Source organism: Cydia fagiglandana, chromosome Z (assembly GCF_963556715.1).
Source record: "Cydia fagiglandana chromosome Z, ilCydFagi1.1, whole genome shotgun sequence".
Lineage (NCBI taxonomy): Eukaryota > Metazoa > Arthropoda > Insecta > Lepidoptera > Tortricidae > Cydia > Cydia fagiglandana.
In genome coordinates this window covers 4797017-4821283 of record NC_085959.1, presented here as the reverse complement: position 1 = coordinate 4821283, position 24267 = coordinate 4797017, and the positions used below count along the sequence as shown (strand labels likewise).

General features: G+C 38.6%; 1 protein-coding gene and 1 long non-coding RNA gene across 2 annotated transcripts in view; one reads left to right on the top strand and one right to left on the bottom strand.

Moving 5' to 3' along the window:
- The window catches only part of LOC134678783 (uncharacterized), a 101711-nt gene that overhangs the window by 4511 nt on the left and 72933 nt on the right, over positions 1-24267 (bottom strand). The window lies entirely within an intron of this gene.
- LOC134678730 (CUB and sushi domain-containing protein 3) overlaps positions 1-24267 on the top strand; it is a 105406-nt gene that overhangs the window by 40462 nt on the left and 40677 nt on the right. The window contains exon 3 of the mRNA XM_063537402.1: positions 10102-10314. Within this exon, the coding sequence (XP_063393472.1) occupies positions 10102-10314 (213 nt within the window). The remainder of the gene's footprint in view (positions 1-10101; positions 10315-24267) is intronic.

Genomic DNA, 24267 nt, shown 5'->3' with positions numbered 1-24267 from the left:
ACTGGTGGAGTTATTTCGAAACATATGTTGTAAATATATTATATAAGTGTGCCATTAATAAAATATAATTTTAATTGTAGTAACTATTCGTACTTTTATTTTATTCAATATTTGTACTGTATTCAGACATTGGACACGTTGTATATTATACTATACATTATTGACAAACTATTTCCATAATATCATATTCATAGTCATCATCGCATTACAGTAGCAAACATAAGTTTATATCATAGCAGCTATTAATAAAAAATATGTCAAGTTGTAGGTACAGTATTAAACAAAAGTGTTATACGTCTACAAATATTATACGTGAAAGTTACACCATATAAAAATGAACTGTCATATCATTTCACGCGAGAGGTACAGTGCGACATAAAATAGTAAAATTAATTAAAATGGAACTAAAAATATTTTATACTAAATTGTTGCCAAGCATTTTACGTAAAAAATGTGACGGTTGCGGAGGAAGTGGCGCCCTCAATAATTTTCAAAAATTTCTTGTCGGACTAAAGACCGTTCGCTGCGGAGCTCCTTGGGGGAGGCCTTTGTCCAGCAGTGGACGTCTTTCGACTGAGATGATGATGATATAGTCACGCCATTTTCTGATGTCTTGGTGCAAACCCTAGCCGCCGCACACAGCCTCAGAGACTACTACTACCTACTGGCGCATTCCTGAATTCCAGAGACAAGGGAACTCTACTACCAGGAATCTGCTCATTCATTGTCCAAGACCGACTTCCCAAGGCAATAAAGATTTAAGGATGACACACGCTAAACCGGGCCGGGGCCGGGCCGGAGCTTCCGGCGCTCCGTTTTCTATGGAAAGCACCACGTGATCACCGATCAGCGGTCATAGAAAATGACATGTCGGACGCCTCGGCCCGGGCCCGGCCCGGTCTAGCGCGAGACTTCCTTGAATCACTAGCGCCCCGCCCCGGGCCCGCACGGGTTACACAGAACCTTAACAAATTATACACCTGAACCTTCCTCAACAATCACTCTGTTGACATGTGGAAGTGGAAACCGCGTGACAATCCGTAATAAATAAATAAATATTATAGGACGTTCTTACACAGATTGACTAAGTCCCACAGTAAGCTCAAGAAGGCTTGTGTTGTGGGTACTCAGACAACGATATATTATAATACTTAAATACATAGAAACCACCCATGACTCAGGAACAAATATCTGTATCATCATACAAATAAATGACCTTACTGGGATTCGAACCCAGGACCATCGGCTTCGCAGGCAGAGTCACTACCCACTAGGCCAGACCGGTCGGCAAGTAGTTATATGCATATTTTTGTATATGCTCTCTGTCTGCAGCACTGTGTATAATTCACCCAGCCTCCTTTCTATTGAAAAACTTTACTTCCGAAATTGCTGGCCAGTGAGCTTAAATTTGTAGCGTTTTTTTTTTAAATTTGAATAGAAATTGTATATTTACCTTGCAGATCTCACATCTAAATATATTTATTTGGTCATGATATTTTGAGTTTTATTCGCCGGTACTATGTAGTTCACTTTTATTAGCGATTTCATTAAGCTTTATTGAATTATATTGGAGTGATATGAAGTTAGAATGTAACTGTGAGATCCTCGTATTTCAGCCCGTACAAGATTAGAACATTGAGCTTTATTGCTTAATATAAAAGTCCAGTTTTAAATAATTCACCTGATTATGATACGTTGTGACTAAAGTTTTTTACTAAAGACTAAAAAAAACCGGGCAAGTGCGAGTCGGACTCGCGCACGAAGGGTTCCGTACCAAAAAGAAAAAAATGCAAAAAGAAAACGGTCACCTATCCAAGTACTGACCACGCCCGACGTTGCTTAACTTTGGTCAAAAATCAAGTTTGCTATATGGGAGCCCCACTTAATTCTTTATTTTATTCTGTGTTTAGTATTTGTTGTTATAGCGGCAACAGAAATACATCATCTGTGAATATTTCAACTGTCTAGCTATCACGGTTCGTGAGATACAGCCTGGTGACAGACGGACGGACGGACGGACAGCAGAGTCTTAGTAATGGGGTCCCGTTTTACCCTTTGGGTACGGAACCCTAAAAATAGCCCCTAGTCTGCGGCACAGTCGCGCATTGGCTGTGTGCGCGACTGTGGTAGGTCAATTTACAAGCAGTTTCAAAGCTCACATATATTATAAGCACCTCATTCTACCAAATCTGAAATAAATTCGACAAAATCATCATCTTAAGTTAGCGTAAATAAACGGAGATTACCACAAAAGTATACAAAAATTAATTTTAAAGCTTTACAAATAAAGTTCCAAATGCTGTGACATTTTCGGCGGCGAAGGATCTAGGGTAATGCGCGTGATTTGAAACCTAAAAAGGGCATAAGCGCCATATATTTCTTTAGTACTTAAGTACTTTTATATGGCCATTTCCGAAACGTTTGAGATACGTTTACTTTCAAAATGTTTTCCTTTTTTAAAGAGGTTTACTGTCATATTGGAATTGCACGGAGATCTGAATGGGGCTCTTTTATTTATTATAAAAATGAAAGTTACTAGGGGAACCTTCTTTCTAGACTAGACACTTAAGTGACTGAAGACTCTTTTCATGTCTGAAAGCCACAGAAACAGCTATTGTAACCTAAGAAAAGGCCACGCACACAATAACACGTCATGTATAGGTGTATGTTATCAATCATCCTGAAAATTTAACTAATATACTTAGCTGAATAATAATAGACTAGATTACATCATCTGTGAAAATTTCAACTGTCTAGCTATCACGGTTCGTGAGATACAGCCTGGTGACAGACGGACGGACGGACGGACAGCGAAGTCTTAGTAATAGGGTCCCGTTTTACCCTTTGGGTACGGAACCCTAAAAATAACAACAATAGTGTAATATGTTTGACTAGTATTACTAATTTAACAAATATTCAATAACATGACAAAAACGTACCATTTAAAAATTTAAGGTCGAAATAAAAGGCTATTAAATTTTATTATATTTTATATATCGACGCTTATCATGAATAGTGACACAAAACAAAATGAAATGCCATTCGACTTTAAATCTTACCAGTAAAAGATAGAATATTAAATGCAATAGCATTTCATTTTTAGTTGTACCACTGTTCATGATAAGCGTCGATATAGGTAATCGTCTGTATGTACCTACACAGAAAATTAATGTTTTCGAAGTAATCATCAACTTTATATTATGTTAACAATATTATTATATTATTTTTGTTTTTGGAATCGTATGGCCTGGATGCTAGCATTTAAGCCAAATAGGTATTTAGGTATCTTTGTCAGTTGCCTTCCTCAAGTTCCCCATTGGTAGACCGAGTAACGGGCACGGTCCCTGGAGTCGGACCAAGCTAACTCTGCGTACGTGTGGCCATGTCATCAACAACATCAAATTTCTATGAAAACATGACGTTTGTAATTCCTCAATTTGTTCCGTTCAAGTCAGTGCAAACTTAGCTTAGACAGACTATTGTTTCTACTCGCTGGCGCCAATGGCCACTGAGGTCATCGCGGTCATGTCATTGTTTGATAACTTGACATTGACATTGGAATATTTCTAGCGAGGCGGCCTCTTCACCACGCTGACAATTGTCACCTGACAATGACATTCAGTCATTCACCGTAAGGGCCCCCCCACATCTGGCGTCTTTCGAGCGTCGGCGTCTGTCGGCGTCGGTCCAGCGCTATGGAAAATGACGTCGCTGCGCAGTTGCGTCGACGCTGCGTCGACGTTGCGTCGACGTCGGCCATAGAATTGTAGACGCCGACGCTCGAAAGGGGGGGGCCCATTGCTGGCCTAAGAAGTAAATAGGAGGTCTCCTATCTCTAATTGGCTGTACGCATAATTAATAATTATATTACTGTCAAACTCGCACATTGACATTGACAACGGCAACATGGGTGGGACAGCAATATAATTATGCGAGTGCAATAGAGATGGCAACATGCGGGTCAATGTACGAGAATCTATCTGAAAAGCGTCTCTGCTTTACCTGGCGATGTGAAACCTTGTATGTAGGTAGTTGTTATATGTTTTAGAATATTCAGATAAAAAGGACCTTATTGCACTTGAGGCATAAGGACCCTTCTGTGAGGAAAGCCACACTATTTTAAGAATATTCCAAGATGGCAGTAACCGTTGGTGAGTTGATTCATCCGCTACTATTGAAATTTGACGTGTGCAAAAGGGAAGTCATCACTTACTCGTATAATGAACTCATTAGTGCGAAAGAAGCCTCCGACTACAAATTAAAAACCGGCCAAGTGCGAGCCGGACTCGCACACGAAGGGTTCCGTGCCATTACGCAAAAACGGCAAAAAATCACCTTCGTTGTATGGGTACCCCCCTTAAATATTTATTACACTTATTCTGTTTTTAGTATTAGTTGTTATAGCGGCAACAGAAATATGTACTTAAATCATTTGTGAAAATTTCAACTGCCTATCACTGTTCATGAGATACAGCCTGGTGACAGACAGACGGACAGACAGAAGCAGACTGCATGGAATATGCACGAAAAGCGGTATTTAGGAGATAGAGGTGCTTACTGTTACAAAAGCAAATAATTCATACAGTCACATTATTTCTGAATTCAATACTTCCAATGACAATTAACAATAAGTTGCAGCGAGGCAATTACGACTGTGGGATAATTTCAACTAATAGAAATAACTTCCATGTTTTACATTATTAACTAGAGTCACACACAATATAGTAATGTAATTCCAATTAGCGCGTAAGATTGAACTGTAAGTGTTAATTGTATGCAACAAATAAATAAATATACCTACGTACAGCACATCTTTTTCGCTATCTGGACATATATGGCACTCTAGTTAATAATGTAAAACATGGAAGATAATTCGATTAGTTGAAATTACCCCGCAGTCGCTACTGTCCCGCTGCACCTTACATAAATACAATATCTGTATCGATAAATGTAGGTATATTAAGTATTAATAAGTTTTGTTTTCCTAGTTCAGTAGGTATATAAAGAGTATTGTTTTGTATTGTATAATAATATAATAAGTATTCATATTTAGATTATCAGTGGTAACACGTTGTAAAATTTAGTGCTAACCACCATTTGTCTGTTAACCTGTTGCTATTGGTGGTAACCTATAATTGGCTTTCTGTTATTTACATATATATAATGTTAGCTACAAAGTCTGCAAACTGCTGCCAACGCAACGCGACCACCCAACGGGACCCCTTCCTCAGGCAGCGAGGACTGAAACTCAGCCTATTTGGCAGTAGACGCTCGTCCGATTAACATCATACATCCTTAAATACTAGCTCTGAGATTTTTATTTTGAATTACATTTAAATATGAAAATGTGTAGTTTAAAATCTTAATTTTTTATTAAATTGTATTTAATTTTGGTTTCATATTTCATTTTCACAAAATAACCGAATAAATTTATTCAAAGTTCTTCCCTAAGAACTAAAAATAACTACTGTACAATTGATAGCTGTTGGTTCTCCGAATAATAAATAAATATCAATGTTGGTCGGACTACTCGGACTTATAGGTACTATGTAGATCTCTGGTTTCAACGATACACCGGAGATGGTACAGACGACACAATCATAATACTCACAGTGCTACATTATACATCATCGGCCTTCGAGTCTATTACAGACTATACAAACAGTGTCAGGTAGGGAGACAAAGTTTTTCGTGGCTGAATTACATAATACAGGGTGTAATTTTTTACGTGATACAAAATATGTTTTTCTAACTCCATAAACAACTAGCAATTGAATGCTCCTACTCTCGTTGAAATCAGACAATTTTATTTTTATTTTTTTTATTTTTTTTCGTGATATTTTTTGTACTTTTAAAGGATATTATGATATTAAAACAGCTTTAAAATGTAAAGTGAACTAAATTACTTTTCAAAGTAGCGTAAATCACAAGTCATTAAACATTTTCTGTGATTTATGCTACTTTGAAAAGTAATTTAGTTCACTTTACATTTTAAATATCTTATAAAGCTGTTTTAATATCATAATATCCTTTAAAAGTACAAAAAATATCACGAAAAAAAATAAAAATAATAAAAATAAAATTGTCTGATTTCAGCGAGAGTAGGAGCATTCAATTGCTAGTTGTTTATGGAGTTAGAAAAACATATTTTGTATCACGTAAACAATTACACCCACATAGAGTTAGACCAAGAACCAAATAAAATCCAACTGAATGTTATTAAATATTTATCATCCAAAATCATCATTTAAAAGTCAATTCTACCAGCAAGCATAAGAAAACAACTCAAAATTTGCATTTAATTACTTTGCCTCACATGTGAATAAAATGCAACTTTGCTATCAGTGTTAGAAGTGCAAAGTAAGCCTATCCGTGCTGGTGCGGTGAAATAGTACATTGTGTATTAAGGGCGGGAAATAAGAAATTACGAACGAGTGTCAATTTTAAGCCCGACGCGAAGCGAGGGCTTAAAATGTTCACGAGTTCGGAATTTCTTTACCGCCCGTGGCACACACAATGTTTTTCATCACACTTGTAAGGAAAAAAAGGAGAATTAATAAAAACAAACTTCTGTATAAAACACTTTTCCGCCCTAGGGCGAAAATTTCAATTTCCCGCCCGCAAGCCCTACGTGTAAATAAGTGTTTTTCATCACACTTGCTCGGAAAAGATTTTTTCCGCCCTAGGGCGAAAATTTCAATTTCCCGCCCGCAAGCCCTACGTGTAAATACATCTTTTCCGAGCAAGTGTGATGAAAAGTGTAATACAGGTGCGGACATTCTCGTACATAATAATTTCATAAGCCATTCACAACCATTGGAAAACTTATTCAATTCTCTACCATATTCCCTGTCAACAAAGTTCAAAATCCAAACTGTTTCACGTGCAGTTACGACTTTTTTGTGTGATATGGTATTTTATAGGACAGATAAGCGTTCGTCGACCCGAAGGCGACCGCACAACGGGACTGATTAGAGAACAACCTCTAATTGGACGTGTCTTGCTAATACGTTGAATAGACCGTATACCTAGAAGTCGCGACCAGATATGTCGGAGCGGTCGAGGTGCTCATATATATCTGAACACGCCTCTATTGCCAAGGGGTTAGAGTACGACTAGATAGAGACTGTACATTAACGCAACTTCGAAATATGTTTGCCCGATGTTTCATTTGACAGAACGCGTTTTATGTTTCCAAAAACCGTTAATGTGTTTAAAATGTTGAAAAAGGCATCACGTAGAAGCCATTGGGTTAATAGGAAGCTTAGATAATGTGGTTGTTTAAATATAGTAAGAATAGGGCGTTCACTTCATACATCAGTAAAGTTTTGGTACGGTTTGGTTGGCGGCCAAAGTGGCCAAATATCGGGCATATCCTTATTCCTTGTCCATCATAACATTATTATTTAGTTTACTTAGCTACTGCGTTTCGAACATTGCTCGGAGAGTCGGATTCTCTGGAACTATAAAATAGTGAGCCGTCTCGTGCGACTATTATTTTGTTCCAGGTGTGTCCAGAATAGATCTTAGGCCTCGGAGACCTCGGAGGCCTCGGAGACTTAGGACTCGGTTCTTTTAGCTGTGCCGGCTGCGCGACCTGTGTCGCGAAAGAACTCGCCACTGCCGCGCGCTCTCTCTCTACATCGCTCTTGGCGTCAGCACCGGAATGCGATCTGATTGCATGGAGATGGGCGGCTGTGAGAAACGAATGCTTGAGGTTCTGTGAGGTGATGGATGCTAGGCCCTCGAGTGTACGAACGTTTGTTATCCGTGTGTGAAATGTAATCATCATCTTCCTCGCGTTGTCCCGGCATTTTGCAACGGCTCATGGGAGCCTAGGGTCCGCTTGGCAACTAATCCCATGAGTTGGCGTAGGCATTAGTCTTTACGAAAGAGACTGCCATCTGACCTTCCAACCCAGAGGGTAAACTAGCCCTTATTGGGATTAGTCCGGTTTCCTCACGATGTTTTTCTTCACCGAAAAGCTACAGACAGACGTACGACCGGACGGACAGACGGGCAAAACAAAACTGTAAGGTTTCCGTTTTTGCCATTTTGGTTACTGAAGGCCGAATTCAAGCCCGGAGCGTATGACCGGTGCGCGGTACCTGCATCGTCTCCAAGTATCTTCATGGCGGACGGATTGGCCGCAGGCCGAAGCGAAGGCCGAGCTCCGCGAGGACAGTATGGTCAGAAGCGACCAAGGGAGGCTGTAGTATTCAAACACAAAACTTTAGTACCTGCAAGTGTCTAAAAGCATGCATGGTTCTTGCAACTCCACAAATACCTTCTTGCGAAGTGCTCGCCATCGGCCTTGGCATTCGCACAGTAATGAAACGGCCGAGCCGTACTTTTTGACTAAGATGTTGCCTTTATACAGTTAGAGCTTACAAAGTTTGGACTTACAGAGTTACAGTCTTGGTAATAGGTAGCTATTACGAGATCTGATATTTTTTTAGTGTGAAAGCTTGAAGTGTCTAGTCTTGGCAACACTTTACAAGTATACATGAAATGTTTTGGTGGGATAGATATTTTCCATGGATACCTATTGATATCTTTTTAGGGTTCCGTACCTCAAAAGGAAAAAACGGAACCCTTATAGGATCACTCGTGCGTCTGTCTGTCCGTCTGTCCGTCTGTCACAGCCAATTTGCTCCGAAACTACCGGACCAATTAAGTTGAAATTTGGTACACATATGTAAGTTTGTGACCCAAAGACGGATATGTAACGTCAACAAATGAATTTTAAACATAAGGGCTACTTTTGGGGGGTAAACGATAAAATTAAAAAACAAAGTTTTGAAAACTATATTGTGTTACATATCAAACGAAAGAGCTTATTTTGAGAATCTCAAATATATTTTTCTTATAAATTTACGATAAAACGTTTAGAAGTTATTCAAGAAAATAGACAAAAAATGACCATTCCCCCCCTCTATCTCCGAAACTACTGGGTCTAAAATTCTGAAAAAAATACACAAAATAGTCCTTTACCTAAAGATGTCAGGAAAACCTATCAGAAATCTAGAGTCAAGCGTGAGTCGGATTTAGGAACAAAAATGCGGTTAACGTTTTTTTAGGGACACAGCCGCAATGGTTTAAGTGAAACGTGATGTAGACAGCTATTGCGAAGGCCCTAGGCCGATATCCGCATAAGGCCGAAGGCCCGAAGCTCCCCAAAGAGGCGTGCCTTTAGCTTCAAGCGACAGTCGGACTGAAGACAAAAAATGCGACTAGGCTGTATCTGGCACATAGTCGCAATGGTACTTGTAGTACAGTCAACAGCAGAAGTTGCTAAGCGGCCGAGGTGTTCAAAATTACCCTGACATGCTCTTATTGTCTTAACTATAAAGTCGCGTCCAGATCATTTTAAACCACTCTCCCGCTTAGCAACTTCTGCTGCTGACTGTACTGATTGATTGGGTTACTATTGTTACGTGTTTTAAAAAGCAGTAGGTATACAGGGTGGCTAAAAAATAAACTAAGTGTATTCCCGTTGCCAACGTGCAACCTTGAAATCGCGAAGAAAAATTTGGCTGTTTCATATTTACATTTTGGCTGGTCCGTTTTCTATGGGAGGATACTTCTATTTTCGCGATTTCGGGGTTGGTCCCATACTAAAAGTTGCTCAGTATAATCCCAAAACCTCCTTGGCTACGGGAATACACTTATTTTTTGGTCGCCCTGTAGGTATTTTCTCTCTTCAGCCTTCGCTTTTAAAACACTTTCGGAAGTTGTAGGAAGCGCGACCCGTCGGACGCTCGAGTTTTCAGCTCTACGCATTTGGACACTTGTAGGTACTATTGTTCGGCATTTAATCTTCAGAGATGTAGAGATATGCCACCACGCCAGAAAACTTCATGTTACATCTGGTTTTTGATTGACCCATTCGGGTTTTTCAAGACGTTTCACTCACGTCACGTTTCATGTACAAAAATATTTTGAAAATTGTGTGATGTACGGAACCCTTGAAACGCGAGTCCGACTCGCACTTGACCAGTTTTTTTTTTCTCCCAATCCCAAATAATTTTTTTCGCTACTTTGGTTTCATTTTGTATTTGTACACACAAGCAAACCTTACTAATTTATGTTTCTTTTCAGTTCTAAACGTGGCTGCGGGCAAAGCGCCCATGCAAGCGTCTACGGAAGACTCCGGCGTCCCCCAGAGGGCGCTAGATGGCAGCACTTCCTCTGTGTACAGCCCCGAGACGTGTACGTTGACGAAGCAGGAGCGCGTACCTTGGTGGTACGTCAACCTGCTGGAACCGTACATGGTGCAGTTGGTACGGTTAGACTTCGGGAAGCCTTGCTGTGGTGAGTCCCTATTTAACTTTCTCTTCAATGTGTTAATTTAGCGCCCTAGATGGCAGCACTTTCTCCGTGTACAGTTCGGAGACGTGTACACTGACGACGCAGGAGCGCGTACCTTGGTGGCACATCAATCTACTTGAACCGTATGCGGTGCAGTTGGTGCGCTTGGACTTAACTACTTGCCGGACTGGGACTTAAATAATAATATTAATAATTGATAGTATGAAACAAGGATCCCATGACAGTTTACATTTTTCGCGCGTTGATGTCGCTTAAAGCATAAAGTTAGGTAAAGCTTAGCACATGTCCTCTGTCCTCTGTCCTCAAAATAGCTCTGTCTGTCCGTAACTTTTTCACGCTTAAACTTCTGAATCTATTTAGACGAAAGGACCCCGCAGCAAACATAGGGAAAAAGTGGTTTCAGTTAAATCTCACGAAATTATAGTATGATGTTAATTTGGCTCTTCTGATTATTTTTTTGTATGGGCACAACTCTCTCAGAAGTATACTTTCAGAAATAATCAATGTAATTGTTTTGTACAAAATATACAGTGAGTAAATCTAATACGGGCGAATCTCTTAACGGTGGTTAGTATAGGACAAAGTAAAGGTAATTAGATAACATTTACTTAAAGTTGCAACAGTAATTTTGTCCATACAAAATAATTCAGCCCGCAATGTAATGCAAACACACTCACGTTAAACGCTCGTTGACAGTTACTTTCAAAAACTCCTATTGCGTATGTAATGTTATTAACTGTCATGAGTGGGTAAATAATATACATATAAGTAAAGCCTGACAACAGTTTATTTGACCCTCACCATTTTGCGGATTTTCAATGGTACTAATTTCTTTTACTCGCAACCATAGACCTAGGATTCGCTTGCGCTTGACAGACAGCTGAAGTGTGCGAAAGGGAAGCCATCACGTATATGAACATCCCATGAGTGCGAAAGAGTCAGACTACCAATGAGAAAACGTAACCACTTTTGAGTTTGACGACGGCCGCGGACGGCCAAGAGCGTATCACGGTAATTTTCAAATTGAAAAATATACACGGATTAGGACGAAAAGTATTAAATAAAGTAATTCAGTGAAGATGGTGTCTTGTAGTGTGCCGGATTGCAGTGTCACAGGGCCAAATAATCCAAGCAATTACTCATTACAGAGGATTTATGATATTCCGAATGAAATTTTCATAACGATATTGTGTCAAATTAACAGCGTGAAAAGTGTAAGAAGCCGGTTTATACAGTTCATTATAAGTTTTTCTTCCGTTCCGTGTTAATATTTTATCATATTAGTCAATAATTTAGGATATTTTGTGTAAAAACATAAACTGTTCGTTTACGCTAGGGCTTGACAAAATGTTCATATGACAGTATCGATAACTTGTCGGTATATTAATAGCTATGTAATTATTTCTTCACAAGACATCATTAAGATATTAGTTTTTATAAACGACTTCAAATAATAACGATTGTTATACCTTTTTGAAGGTGTTCATGTTTAGCGTGTCATGATAACTTCACTTTGCAACACAGTAAGAGTTACATTAAGATAAGTCTGTAACGATTTTGATGGCAAACGCAATGCAATTGTTATTTATACGTCATAATGTCGTAGAATTTTAATGTTTAAAATAACACATTTGAAAAAGTAGTCGATAAAGCAATCAAACACCGACAGATTAGTAATATGTTGTAACATGACATCACTATTTTTGATCTCACATAGACAATTTACGCACACACTTGCATTTCATTTTTGGTCACACTTTTGAAGATTGAGAGTTGTTCTTTGTCATATAATTCTTTGCTCGCAACAAGTACTCTTTGACAACGAACGTGGGATGTCATCAAATGTCACCGATGTATACAAATAGAAAATATCTACGAATATATTCAAATATAAACGGTTTTATTACAAAAATTACAAAAATATATTCCAAAGATGTGAAAAAAATTGTAGTGAATGCAATCAAATACTTACAGCTTAAAAAAGACGAAGGATTACATAGCATTCCAATAAACAATGTTTTAAAGTTAGTTGTTGACATGACCGGTATTGACGTTTTATAGTGCGGTTGTATTGAACTGGTTATCGTATCGTGTAGGAAGTAAATTGGAGCAATTGCTGTGATTATGTTAAAAAAATTGAAGATGATTATAGGAATAAAGGTCCTATAATCGAATTAGAGACTGAACGTTTTATAATCGAGGTTACGAGGGTCGCACTGAAATATTCGGGAATGGGACACTTAGAAATAACATAATAGAAAGAGGCATATAATTTATAAAAATGTAACTCTTTATAAAACTTTTAAGGTATATTTCATTTGGTTGTCATTTGTATTTAAGAATTACTGGCAATTTGAAAATTGTATGTCGAACATTATTTGAATTTTTGGCAAAGTGATTTTTCCGATCAAATTTTTAAACGGTTTTCAATATGCCCTCAGCGAACAAATAAAAGTTACAATGGGCTTCTGTTATTTTTTTATGAACTAGAGTTCATCGTACGCTCGTTTGCGGTTAAAATTAAATATGAAAGTCACTTTCATTTTATCCCATAGATGATCTTAAAGAAGCATGTCATTCCAAAGCGACGTCAAAAATTAAAATCGCATTTGTGCTGTTAATTAAAAAGACTGCCAAAAAAGTTGCATATCGGCAGATTTCGACATTCCTAAATATTCATATGACAACAGTAAAATAATATTATATATTATATATATATGTAAAAAAACTTCAATTCCGTTGGCTACTCCACGAATTTCATACAAAACCACTAAGGCTCCAAAATCGCCATACAAAAAGGACTTTGGGATTATGAGCCGTGTGCATTACAGAATGATTACTTTCAAAAGAAAATTTATATGCGTGGTCAGTTTGAGTTTAAGTATGCATTAAAATAAAGATTGACTGTCTAGATGCGACAGTTTTCTCTATTCCCGACATTTTCAGTGCAACCCTCGTAGTGGTCCTGGAAGCGACACAACATCTGATGAAAATCAGACTTCGTCAGAGCCAGAAAACGAAGAATATATAAATATTGAATATTTGGAATCAGATTTTGACGAATAGGTAAATTGAAAGAACCGAATTCTCTGTAAGCAATGTTTTTGACATTATACGAATATCAACATGAAGCCAATGCCCACTACCCCAACTATACATGACGTACGCACATTATTGCCATACGTAAGCTGTTTGCAGCGACACTATCTCAGGGTTAAATAAACTGTTGTCAGGCTATATGATGTTTTTTATCGGACGAAATTACTACCTAGTTTAAAATCAAATTACATCAAAAATCTTATTAATGCAATCATTTATTTTAATAACGACCCATTGAAATTACAACTGAAATGTACTGAAGTTGCTGAAATACTTACCTAAAGAAAACCAACTAAAAAAGAAAACTAAAAAACACAATTTACAACAATACAAATTCTGAGAAACCTGAGTTTAGTTTTGCCCCCTCTACCCTTCCAGTTACGGGCAATCCTTCGCGAGCTCGCGGTATCGCGTTTACAATTACTCGAGCGTTCCTTGGTACAACCCGATGAGGGAATCGCTCTCTGTACACAGCTAGCGCTCGATGACCATTTTGTAGTGTTTCACCGTAAATTAAAATCATGTCCATTAATTCAGGAGCAGTAAAAGTTGTTAAACGAGGCATTACTTTTGAATCGAACGACTGATATTGTCAAATCAGAGTTGAAATAAAATAAGAAACTTGCAATTCCACCAAAGAGTTTGCCACGTTTTCACACAATGTACCAACCAAGTTTTGTGGTGTTTAGACGGTTTAGTTAATTCTCGAAATAATTTTGGTAATAACTGTTAGGTATTTCTACACAGTAGAAATACCTCCTAGAGACAAATGGATCAACAACCAAATGTACGTCGAAGAGGGAAGCCACGTTTCGGTTTAAAGATCTTTATTTCCCAAAAGAATAACAATAATTCACTTATTTGAGAAGAGAAAACAACATGCATAATTTTTTAGCTATGATATCTATGCTTAATCTAAGCTAGCGAGCGTAAACATTAATACAATCACAAAACCATAAAAGTTACAATTTGCCGGTAGGATTATAAAAGCATACAAAACAAGTTTAAAGGTGAACACGATCGCTGTCTACTTGGAGCGCGCGCAGCTTTGGTATACAGATGGTTCCAAAAAAGGCAATGATGTAGGATGTGGGATCTATGGTGAGAGACCTAAGCTCAGAGCGTCAGCATGGGCACACAGGCCTCAATCTTCCAGGCAGAAGTCTTCGCCATCAACAAATGTGCGGAGATTAACCTGGATAGAAACCTAAGACACCAGCATATCTACATCAACTCAGACAGCCAGGCTGCTCTGCTGGCACTAGAATCCCTTGAGTCAAATTCAAAACTAGTCCAGAACTGTAAAACAAACCTAAATGCACTGGCTAACTCCAACAAGGTCACACTTAGATGGATACCAGGGCACTCCGACATTAACGGAAACGAAGAAGCGGACGAACTTGCTAGAAAGGGCGCAGACACACCCCTGGTCGGCCCAGAACCGTTCTGTGGAATCACAAAACGGGATGCATATTCTCTGCTCAGCAAGTTAGAAAAAACGAGAGCAACCGAGTGGTGGAAGTTCGTTAAAGGACAAGAACACTCGAAAGCTCTAATCAAAGGGTTCAACAGCAGAACTGCTAAAGAGCTTTTAGGACTCAAAAGGCACAAAACCTGCGCGGTGACCAGAATACTGACTGGACACTGTAAGTTGAATAAACATATGTTTCAAATTGGGAAGAAACAAGATGCGACATGCAGGTTCTGTCAGGAGTCAGAGGAGACTGCAATGCACATTCTCTGCTCTTGTGGACCACTAATGTCAAAAAGAAGTACCTACCTAGGGCGACACGTAGTGCAACCGTATGAGGTACAGAACATTAGGGTAACAGCACCAGTGGCCAGCCAGGGACCAGTGGTCAGCCTTTTGAGTCGTTTATTGGTCATAAATATCTGGTATATTCGTTTAAACAAATCGCGAGTACTCAAATAGGAGCTTTGATTCCTTATTGGTTAATACGTCACACGACAGGTGCGGTGAGGGAACGGGGGGAAGAAATATACTCGTTCATACAGGTGCTGTTTGTCGATGAGTGCAAAAGTGTCATGACCGCCATATTTTTTACTGCACGTGGTGTTCTCTTAACAGGCAAGCAAAACTATGTTTTAATGGGTTTACTAACGAATGGGCCAAAATCGTTTCCCAAAGTATCACATCCCAAACTATGTTTCCCAAATTATCATTTCCCAAAAAAATTTTTGGCAAAACAACTTATCGCAAATTTTCAGTTAGCAATAGTCTTTTTTGGCAAGTTATTGTATAGCAAATAATTACTTGGACAAGTTTCATTTTACCAAATATTATTTAGTCAAATGTATCATTAAGCATAACTTACATGTCCCAAAATATTGCATGGCATACAATTTACATACCAACAGAGAGCTTAGGAGGCTGCAGAAAATGTAACGTCAAAAAAAAAAACATTCTTACTGCAAAAAATATGTAGTAAACGATCACTAAAATTAAAACTCCATTTTAATGTAAAATGATAACTAGATTTGTTACATCTTGCTATTCTATTAAAGCAAATAACACCAAAGTAATCATTGTAACCCAAAAATAGTAAATAACCACCAATATTTAAACCACATTTTAGTTTAAAATGTCATGCAATTTTTTTACATCTCGTTATACTATTAAATTAATTAATCCACTTCGATGACCTTTTTCTGGTACATAGTATTTCGTTTCTGTAAGGATCGCAGTTCTAACCTAACCTAACCCACTTTTCTAATAGCATTTCGATTCTGTGAGGGTCACAGTTCTAACCTAACCTAACCCACTTTTCTGATAGCAGTTCCGTTTTGTGAGAATCGCAGTTCAAACCTAACCCAACCCACCCAAATTACGTAGAATTTAACGTACCTATTATAACATAACAAAAAGTACTTTAAATAGAGATGCCTATTTGTCAAATTTGCGAAGTGACAATTTTGACCAAACATCTTTTTGGAATATAATATTAGACAATAAAAAACGTTTGCTAAATAAGTTTTTGTCCTAATAACATTTGACAAAGTAAAATCATGCCAAATGATAATTTGACCAAATAAATTATATGCGAAGTGTAACTTTGCTAAAGGTTCCTTTGGGAAATGAAACTATTGCGATAAGTTTGTTGGGAAGTGAAATTTGGCGAAATGTATTTGGCCGAAACGAAAGTACACCGTTTTAATGTTATAAGTTATTATTTTTGTTAATGATTGGTTTGTTTATTAGTTTATCTATTAAATTGGATCATCTTTTGATGAAAATATCAATATTTCACTTATAAATTGAGGGGGCTGGCCACTGGATAACACTTTTTTCCAAAAAATCCAGTGTTCAGCCCCCCACGGCTGACCTTTGGGTTATTCGTTTATTTTATTATTTTCGAGCCAATGCGACCGTTAGGACCGTTAAATTTACATTTTCAAATTTAGTTAGGCATGCCCTAGTCAATTTTAAGTAAAAGCCAGTAGTCAGCCGCATTTGAAATTACGTTATAATGCGGCTGACCACTAGAACTTCTTCACTTCACTTCGCGGATCCAATACTCAGCCATTGACGTTGCTTGGTACGTCGCCGCCAAAAATATGTCCACATTTTTAAACCCTATCTCATTGAAATAAGGTTCAAAAGTGTATACATATTTATGACGTTAACTATACATAACTATCATTTTGCTTTTTCCTGGTAGGTATATGACTTTGTTTATTAATGATAATTAGATCTGCATAGAATAGTTTCATTATTTTTTACCGAATAGGTACTTTCTTCTTCCTCGCGTTATCCCGGCATTTTTGCCACGGTTCATGGGAGCCTGGGATCCGCTTGACAATTTTTTTTATTAAGTACATAGTACTTAACTAAAAAAAATCATGTCATAAGAATTGTATGTACTTATAAGAAAAAATAATGATAATCATATTGTTGGTTAAGATATAAATATAAGTGATTTTGATCAAATTATTATGAATATTATAAAGGCTGGGTACTGGGTACACAGAGGCTGCTTACTGGATTTTGGAGGCTGACTACTGGAGAAAAGTGCCACTTTTTGTTTAAACTAAATTAGAGATATTATAAAGAGGATTGTTATTTTTTTTAATATTTTGTTTTAAAATTATGATAAACAATTGATCTAACTATGTCATTTGTTTAATTATCCGAGTAATCCTGTAGAAATGCCGAACGTTCAAACTTAAAAAAGTCGTTATAAGGCTGACTACTGGTGCCTTTACCCTACGGCCCAAAGAATCTGGAACTTTCTGGATGCAACGGGCATTAGTAATGAACTTTAAAGGGCCGTCACAATAGATCAATGCTGGTCGATGCGACACTCAAAGGCCCACAACACCACAATAATAATAAATAATAAAAATAGGCGGGCCGTATGCTTATTTTCCGCCATCCTGGTATTCCACCTATCCAATTTATTTGTCCAATGTGTATTGCGTACAGGTGGAATACCACACATAGACATGGTGTCGTATTTATTTTGAATACCGAACCATCTTTATCCTTTAAGGTACTTATTAGCTACAGCCTGCCCTTGCCAATATACCTGCCTACTCTAGATTTCATGTGATTTTTTATAGCATTTGCCCTTGATTAAATATGTAAAAATTCAATATAAAAATTACAATTATGCGTTAGACCCCTATTATTAGCTCTTCCTTAAGAGCCCTTCAACGTGCACACTAGCGCCACTGCTAAATAATCGTGATTATTTAAATTTAACGACAGGTATTTAAAAATGGGGGCCGCTACGGACTGTATTGTGTATTTAAGTACCTTTTGAATACATCAAACTAGTTTTTATATTGCCGGATTCGTCGATCTAGGAACTCAAAACAATAACGGCCGTTTTTACTTTGGATGCATAGATTGACAAATCCAGCAACATAAAAACTAGTCTGATGTATTCAAAAGGTACTTAAATACACAATAACACAATACAGTCCGTAGCGGCCTCCTTTTATAAATATCTTTCGTGAAATTTAAATAATCACGATAATTTAGTAGTGGCGCTAGTGTGCACGTTGAAGGGCTGTTACGGAAATTTCAAATAATTGTAACAGTATGAACTCATTGTCTCCAAGTCACACACAAACAATAAGCAACTGCAGATTGTTATTTAATTTGTATAGTAAGCCGAGAAGGGCGATAAGAAAGCGGCATCAAATTGATGGAAACTTAGACGCCGAGGTCGGCCGAGCATGTGGGACGACGCTACTAGTTCGCAGAACTGATTAGCCGCGGACAAGACATACACTGTCTACCTTGTGTGTTTGTTGTGGCCACCACGTGTAATACCCTGGCCAAGATGACAATCGTACGTCGACAAACGTTAAACGAAAATAAATCGACCAAGAGCATGTCGGACCATGTGTAGGGTTTTGTAGTTACCATTCTGTCATAATAGGCCAAACCTAAATAAGTATCTAAATATACTTATTTAGAGCACTCCCTTAGGTACTCCCTTATGCATTACAAGCATAAGGGAGTACCTTTGCTGCTCTTCGTACCTACGTCTTTATACTATACTATTGTTCACCTTCTTTCTAATGCTAAAAAAATTAACTACTTATAAGAAGAGAAGATTTTTTGCAATAATTTAAAAACGACTGGACCGATTATTGCCGAAAATATTAACTATACCAAAAAACGGTTTTCGGATACCCATATTCATTTTGAAAGACCGGTCTTACTAAACCGCACACTAATGGGATAAAGCAAAAAAAAGTCCAAAAAAAGAAACATTTAGTATGTATGTAAGTATTTTTATAGTTTTTAGGGTTCCGTACCTCAAAAGGAAAAAACGGAACCCTTATAGGATCACTCGTGCGTCTGTCTGTCCGTCTGTCCGTCTGTCACAGCCAATTTGCTCCGAAACTACCGGACCAATTAAGTTGAAATTTGGTACACATATGTAAGTCTGTGACCCAAAGATGGATATGTAACGTCAACAAATGAATTTTAAACATAGGGTCTACTTTTGGGGGGTAAACGATAAAATTAAAAAACAAAGTTTTGAAAACTATATCGTGTTACATATCAAACGAAAGAGCTCATTTTGAGAATCTCAAATATATTTTTCTTATAAATTTACGATAAAACGTTTAGAAGTTATTCAAGAAAATAGACAAAAAATGACCATTCCCCCCCTCTATCTCCGAAACTACTGGGTCTAAAATTCTGAAAAAAATACACAAAATAGTCCTTTACCTAAAGATGTCAGGAAAACCTATCAGAAATCTAGAGTCAAGCGTGAGTCGGATTTAAGAACAAAAATGTGGTTAACGTTTTTTTAGGGACACAGCCGCAATGGTTTAAGTGAAACGTGATGTAGACAGCTATTGCGAAGGCCCTAGGCCGATATCCGCATAAGGCCGAAGGCCCGAAGCTCCCCAAAGAGGCGTGCCTTTAGCTTCAAGCGAGAGTCGGACTGAAGACAAAAAATGCGACTAGGCTGTATCTGGCACATAGTCGCAATGGTACTTGTAGTACAGTCAACAGCAGAAGTTGCTAAGCGGCCGAGGTGTTCAAAATTACCCTGACATGCTCTTATTGTCTTAACTATAAAGTCGCGTCCAGATCATTTTAAACCACTCTCCCGCTTAGCAACTTCTGCTGCTGACTGTACTGATTGATTGGGTTACTATTGTTACGTGTTTTAAAAAGCAGTAGGTATACAGGGTGGCTAAAAAATAAACTAAGTGTATTCCCGTTGCCAACGTGCAACCTTGAAATCGCGAAGAAAAATTTGGCTGTTTCATACATTTTGGCTGGTCCGTTTTCTATGGGAGGATACTTCTATTTTCGCGATTTCGGGGTTGGTCCCATACTAAAAGTTGCTCAGTATAATCCCAAAACCTCCTTGGCTACGGGAATACACTTATTTTTTGGTCGCCCTGTAGGTATTATCTCTCTTCGGCCTTCGCTTTTAAAACACTTTCGGAAGTTGTAGGAAGCGCGACCCGTCGGACGCTCGAGTTTTCAGCTCTCGCATTTGGACACTTGTAGGTACTATTGTTCGGCATTTAATCTTCAGAGATGTAGAGATATGTCACGTTTCACGTACAAAAATATTTTGAAAATTGTGTGATGTACGGAACCCTTGAAACGCGAGTCCGACTCGCACTTGACCAGTTTTTTTTATTTCACCGTTCTGTCGCAATGCTTGATGTAATGTACCCATGCCATTGCAGCTTTCTAGCACTAACGGCCGGAAACTAAATATGTATAAGGGTTTCTTTTATAGGTGACTACGAAAACCTAAAAATGTATCGGAGTGACAGATGCTGCGAAATTCACGTAGGTATATTTATTATACGTACGTATAATAATACGTATAACACGTATTATACGTATTATATTATACCTAACTATTTCCATATATTGTTGAAATGTTAAATCAGATGAGATTGTCACTTGATGAGGCCTCCTAGCTGCATAGCCGAGTGATAAAACACGCCAATAGAAATTTAAATAGTGTATGAAGATGCTCTTTATATGACTTTTCGCTCGCTTGTCGACTGGCTTTTGTCGACAAACCGTTTCCATGTTGTCTACATGATGACGTGAAAAATGATAGATACTGTGACGTGTTCTTTAGATAAATACGTTGTGTGATTTTGCTTGTAAATAAATATGTTGTGTGATTTTGCTTGTAAATATGAATGGCACTAAACTCTAAACAAGACCGAAGTGATCCCATAAGTGTTCCGTGAACAAAGTTTTGTACCTACGGAACACTAAAAATCTCTATTTCCCGGATCGCCACGTTTTTATTTTTAAATTTTCCATAAAAATTTGGCATATTTTTTATTGTAAAACAAATAACTATTAATACAATTTGAACATTCCACTGACTTGCACGCGCACTCAGACCTAGTAATGAGTGTGTTTCACTATGAAACAGGCCAAACCTGCACAATGCGCACCTGAAAAATCAAAATGTAGGTAGGTATAGTTCCGCAGGCAGAATATTCGGCGGCCGGATACCGAATATTCGGTGGCCGGGTACTGAATATTCAGCTGGTGGTCAGGCGGAATATCCGGTATCCGTCCAAACAACTATCCATTGCAACTCTAAAAAAACCAACTAGGGTAATTCGTCAGTAACTGGCTACCGGCCAATAACTGGCCACCCTAAACTAAAAATTAATTCTATTCACCTATAAACAGAATTCATTATAGTATAGGGTTTCAATAACTAGACACTTATACTAAAATTAGTTCTGTTTATAGGTGAATATAATTCATTTTTGGTTTAGGGTGGCCAGTTACTGGCGAATTACCCTACCTAAGTTAGTTTTGAGAGAAAAAGTGTTTTGTACAATATATTTGGAAATCGACCATGTGTGGTATTCACCCTGAATTTACACGGGGCCGCGGCGCACGCGCCGGCACGCCAGTCGAGCGTGGCGCCTTTTTTCGCACATACCTGCCTATTAGGGTTGACACTTTCTTAGCTGTTTTTATAGTCCATCACAATGAAATAGAATAACTATAGAACATATACATCTATACATATAATAAAGCTGTAGAGGGTAGAAAGTCTGTACATGGAAGATATTTGAAAAAAAGTTGGCTGGGGATACTTAGAATCGATAACAGAACACATTCCAACAGTTTTTAGAATTTTTGTCTGTTTGTCTGTTTATCTGTTTATCTGTTTATCTGTTTGTCTGTTTATTTGAACGCGCATCACGTGTAAACGGCTGAACGGATTTTGATGAAAACTTTACTAATCTATCCAAAAAATCTCCGGCCAGGTTATAGGCTATAAAAATTCAACCCTTAAAAGGGGGGGTCGCCACAACACTCGCTTGATTCAAGTTTGCCCCTGAATCTTATGGCGCTACTTAGGAAGGAGGGGCAAACTTTTTTCAAATATGTGCTACCACTATTGAGTACCCTGGTAAACTAACAGATGGCGCTGAATTTAATACGTAGTGACATGAATAGCCACCGAGGAAGGTTATTGCCAAATAAACTCTAAGGGTTCCCCTAGATATGTCGACGCGGAATCGGCAAAATACGATAGGAAAAAGCTTTATGTCCGCGCAATAAGAGCGAAAAAGTCGTCGTTTGGCTCGGCTCGCGACGGCCGACGACGACCGGTTTTTCGCTCTTATTGCGCGGACATAAAGCTTTTTCCTATCGGCTTTTGCCGAATGCGCGTCGATATATTTGGGGAGACCCTAAGTTTAGATGAGTGGGTACGGACATCAACAAATTTAATTGAATAATTATGTCGATTTAATAATATACAACAAAATTAAACGACAGTAAATTAATTACCCCTCATTGCACAGTGACATCTTTTTCACGACTACCCAAAAAAAGTGAGAGAGAGTGTATTGTGTTTTCAGAGTTCGTGTTTGTATGTAGGTATATATTTATTTATCTGGGTTTCACTCTCTCTCACTCTTTTGCGGTTCGGCGTTAGGTCTTATGCGAGGCCTTCTGCCTTACGGCAAAGTTGATCTTCTGCCTTAATTACACTTGGGCATGGATCCAAGCTTTCCTCTTTCGCAGCTGGGCCTACTGCCTTGCTCACACTTTGCCAATTCAATTCTCTTGGTCAATTCCAAGCTCTGCTTTCTTGCATCTTTTATGCATGAAAACAACCTCGCTGAAATCCTTAAATATCGAGCCCTATGCGAAGCTAGGCTGGTAGAAAACTGTCCCATCCCTTCTTTGTATGAAATCCTGGATTCGCGCCTGGTTGGGACTAAAAGTAAAATTGCGTATATCGAAAAATTTTCGCGCTCGCTTCGCTCGCCTTTTTAATATCTTTCTAAGTTATGATAAAGGTGACATTCGGGTGGCGACTGCAGCAGCATTACTCTGTTGCAACGTTACTGTCAATTTTCGTCATAAAATGATGTGACCGATTTCCATTCTAAAAGTAAAAATGTACAACTGTCTATCATATTGCGTTTTTATATCTAAAAAATTTCGCGCTCGCTTCGCTCGCGTTTTCAATCACTTTCTAAGATATGATAAAGGTGACGTTCGGGTGGCGACTACAGCAGCATTACTCTGTTACAACGTTACTGCTGCAGCACTGTCAATTTTCGTGATAAAATGATGTGACTGATTTCCATACTAAAAGTAAAAATGTACAACCGTCTATCAAATTGCGTTTTTATATCGAAAAATTTTAAATTACATTCTGACCTAAGATATGATAAAGGTGACATTCGGGTGGCGACTGCAGCAGCATTAGGTACTCTGTTGCAACATTACTGCTGCGGCACTGTCAATTATCGAGATAAAATAATGTGACTGATTTCCATTCTCAGCTGTGATGCGGCAATGAACTGCACTCAATTTACCTACTAAGTGGCGCGCTGTACGCGGTCCAAAGCCAGGCGAATTTGACTTTCTCATACTAAAAGAGACGTACGTGACACGCTGTATGGTTACCAAAGCCGGGCGCCTTCAGTGCCCTCAAACTCAAAGAGTCGGGCGTAGACCGATGTACTTGACACACCGTGCGTGTTCCAAAGCCGGGCGCCTTCGGCGCCCTCATACTCAAAGCGTCGGGAGTAGACCGACGTACGTGCTGACACGCTGTACGCGTTCCAAAGCAGGGCGCCTTCGGCGCCCTCATACTAAAAGTCAGGCGTAGACCGACGTACGTGACACGCTGTACGCATTCCAAAGCCGGGCGCCTCCGGCGCCCTCATACTCAGTGCGTCGGGCGTAACGTACGCGTTTCAAAGCTGGGCGTCTTCGGCGCCCTCATACTAAAAGAGTCGGGCGTAGACCGACGTACGTGACACGCTGTACGCTTGCCAAAGTTGGGCGCCGAAGGCACCCTCATACTCAAAGCGTCG